Source organism: Harmonia axyridis, chromosome 5 (genome assembly GCF_914767665.1).
Source record: "Harmonia axyridis chromosome 5, icHarAxyr1.1, whole genome shotgun sequence".
NCBI lineage: Eukaryota > Metazoa > Arthropoda > Insecta > Coleoptera > Coccinellidae > Harmonia > Harmonia axyridis.
The window spans coordinates 29,339,955-29,342,325 of record NC_059505.1 but is presented as its reverse complement, the minus strand read 5'-3'; the positions used below and the strand labels follow the sequence as shown (position 1 = coordinate 29,342,325).

Here is a 2,371-nt window from a genome sequence, read left to right as displayed (position 1 = left end):
TGAGTTGATCCATTTTCAAAATAAAGCATTAATGCTATACATTATTAATACCTACATTATGGAAAATCAAATGAGCATATCCAAATATGGTCCTGAGTTCGAATGTATGTCCCCAATTAATGCTATACATCATTAATACATTATGAAAATTCAAATGAGAATATCCAAATACGGTCCTGAGTTCGAATGTATGTCCCCAACATACCCGTAATTGATATTATCTCAGAGTAGCCGAAAGGTTCCACGAAAGAAAACGATCAATACAATTAATCGATTAAAATTATTCCAAATAATTTGTTTATATTTGGAAATAATCACCCATAACAATCTTGTTTTCAATAACAGGCATCACAGAAAAATGAGGCAATTTCTTTTGAACTGCCGCCAAGATGTACTAGGTCAGTTGTTTCCTACGAATTTCATAATCCTACGGGCCAAAGATAAGTCCTAGTATAAATTCGTGGAGGTACCGATTCGAAAACAGTTCAATTCTTCGACAGGCTTGAAGATGAAGTTCCTCGTACTCGCCCTTGCAACCATTGCCGTAGCATCTTCCGCCCTCATCGGTGGAAAAAATGTCAACGTCCTCGACGATGGCACCATCGTTGTGCGCACTGACACCGGTAAGCAGATCATGATTTCTAAGAAAATGGGACCATTCGGCCAACACCTCACCGAAATTGATGTCACTGGTCCATTCACCATGGGCAAGAAAATCCAGATCGATGAAAACAACCTAGTCAGAGTAACCCCAGGAACAGGCAGCTTGGACATGAGCAACATTGATCTCATGGACAGGCTCAAGAGGTCCCCTAAGATCACTACCCCAGCCACCCAAGCTGACGCTTTGGCTGAAATCATGAAAGAGTTCCAAGGAATCATCAACGAAGCCGGTTACGAAAAACTTTTGGCTAAATTGCAAAAATCCGTTACAAAGGGAAAACTTGACAGTACTGTCGTAGACTACATCCAAAGCTTGGCAGAAGAGATGCCATGGCACACAACTGCTCAAACTGCCGCTACCACCACCACCACCTCCACCACTGGTAACACCCAACCCCAATTTGTTGCTCCTAACATGATGGGAGTCAGGCCTTTACCTTGGTACATGTGCAATGACATTACCTGCTTCAAACAAATGATGATGATGAACGGTATGTACCAACAGAAAGCTCCCTTGATGACTTACGACCAATACATGAGGATGAACATGTACAACAACATGCGCATGAACCCAATGATGTACAATGGACAAATGACACCTTACAACTACATGCACACCACTTACCCAGTTAACGGATACATGGGAATGAGCCAAGGTCTTCCCATCAGAGACAGTCAATACGACAGTGCCTTCAACAAGTGAGTCAATCCATACTAATTTTTTGAGACTGTATTTCGCTCTCAACTTACCATTTACATTATGAACTTCGCATTCAAATTGGATAACACTAATTTCTTTTTTTTCTTTAGTGACTTGGCCGCCAGAAAGAACTACTGGGGAGCATACATGAACAAACTTAACATGAACTCATTTGGAAGCCAATACGATGAACAACCCCAATTGCCCGTCAACAAAGAAGTTGTCGACAACAAACTCTTCTATTAGGAATATTAACAAATTGACTGAAATTTTAAATCGGTATTTTTGAAATTGATGTACTTTGATTGTGTGAACAATTATGGTTTTTGTTGAAATTATGCTCTGAATCCATCTTAGAATTTGGAGGATTCGAGCATAAAGTTTATGTATATATCTACGTTATAAAGTAAAACGTTCGATTTAACACAATTTTTTTTTAAACCGGAATCTATTCTTCCTAAGCTTCTGCTCATTTTGGAATAATGCAAAAAATAACATATCGTGAAAAATGAGAAGAGTTAGAGTACTGACGTGAAGTTAGAAGCTTTGTGCGCTTGAACAGTATCAGATTCAGATTTCTGAATACAAATCAGAATTCAAAACTTCTTTGTTAATCTTTAATTATGTGTTCATGCAGAATACCTCCTGAAGTTTGTCGCACTTATTCACTTACACCATGTATATCAAGATGCTTGAAATTCCTGAATCGCTCATGGTGAAAATCCACTCGGCAGATACTTAAATAAAATATACAGGGTGGATCAAAACTGATAATTTCCTCGAAGTAATAACGTTTAAATTCAATTTTATTGAAACGTAATTTCCTGATAATTTCCTCCAAGTAATTACGTTTAAGTTCAATTTTGTTGAAACGTAATTACTTCGAGGAAATTTTTATTAGAGGACATCAAGTTCTGGTCAACCTGGTATATATTTTATGTCTCTATATGCCGAGTGAATTTTCATCATTAACGATCGAGTTGGTAATCGACTATTCTGGAATTTCAT

The 2,371-nt window shown here is 37.9% G+C and overlaps 1 protein-coding gene across 1 annotated transcript; it reads left to right on the top strand.

The window, feature by feature from the left end:
* The first annotated feature begins 370 nt into the window (after positions 1-370).
* LOC123681027 lies at positions 371-1,787 on the top strand. Its single transcript, XM_045619192.1, has 2 exons — positions 371-1,362; positions 1,474-1,787. Exons 1-2 carry the CDS (start codon positions 509-511, stop codon positions 1,607-1,609), a joined length of 990 nt encoding a protein of 329 aa, XP_045475148.1. The 5' UTR covers positions 371-508; the 3' UTR covers positions 1,610-1,787.
* The last annotated feature ends 584 nt before the right edge of the window (positions 1,788-2,371 follow it).

What these genes read in the sequence shown, in the direction of transcription:
- LOC123681027 (XM_045619192.1), top strand. Translation starts at nt 509, where the DNA reads ATGAAGTTCCTCGTACTCGCCCTTGCAACCATTGCCGTAGCATCTTCC. An exon ending in TACGACAGTGCCTTCAACAA is followed by an intron (nt 1,363 to 1,473) that starts GTGAGTCAATCC and finishes TTTTTTCTTTAG; the next exon opens with TGACTTGGCCGCCAGAAAGA.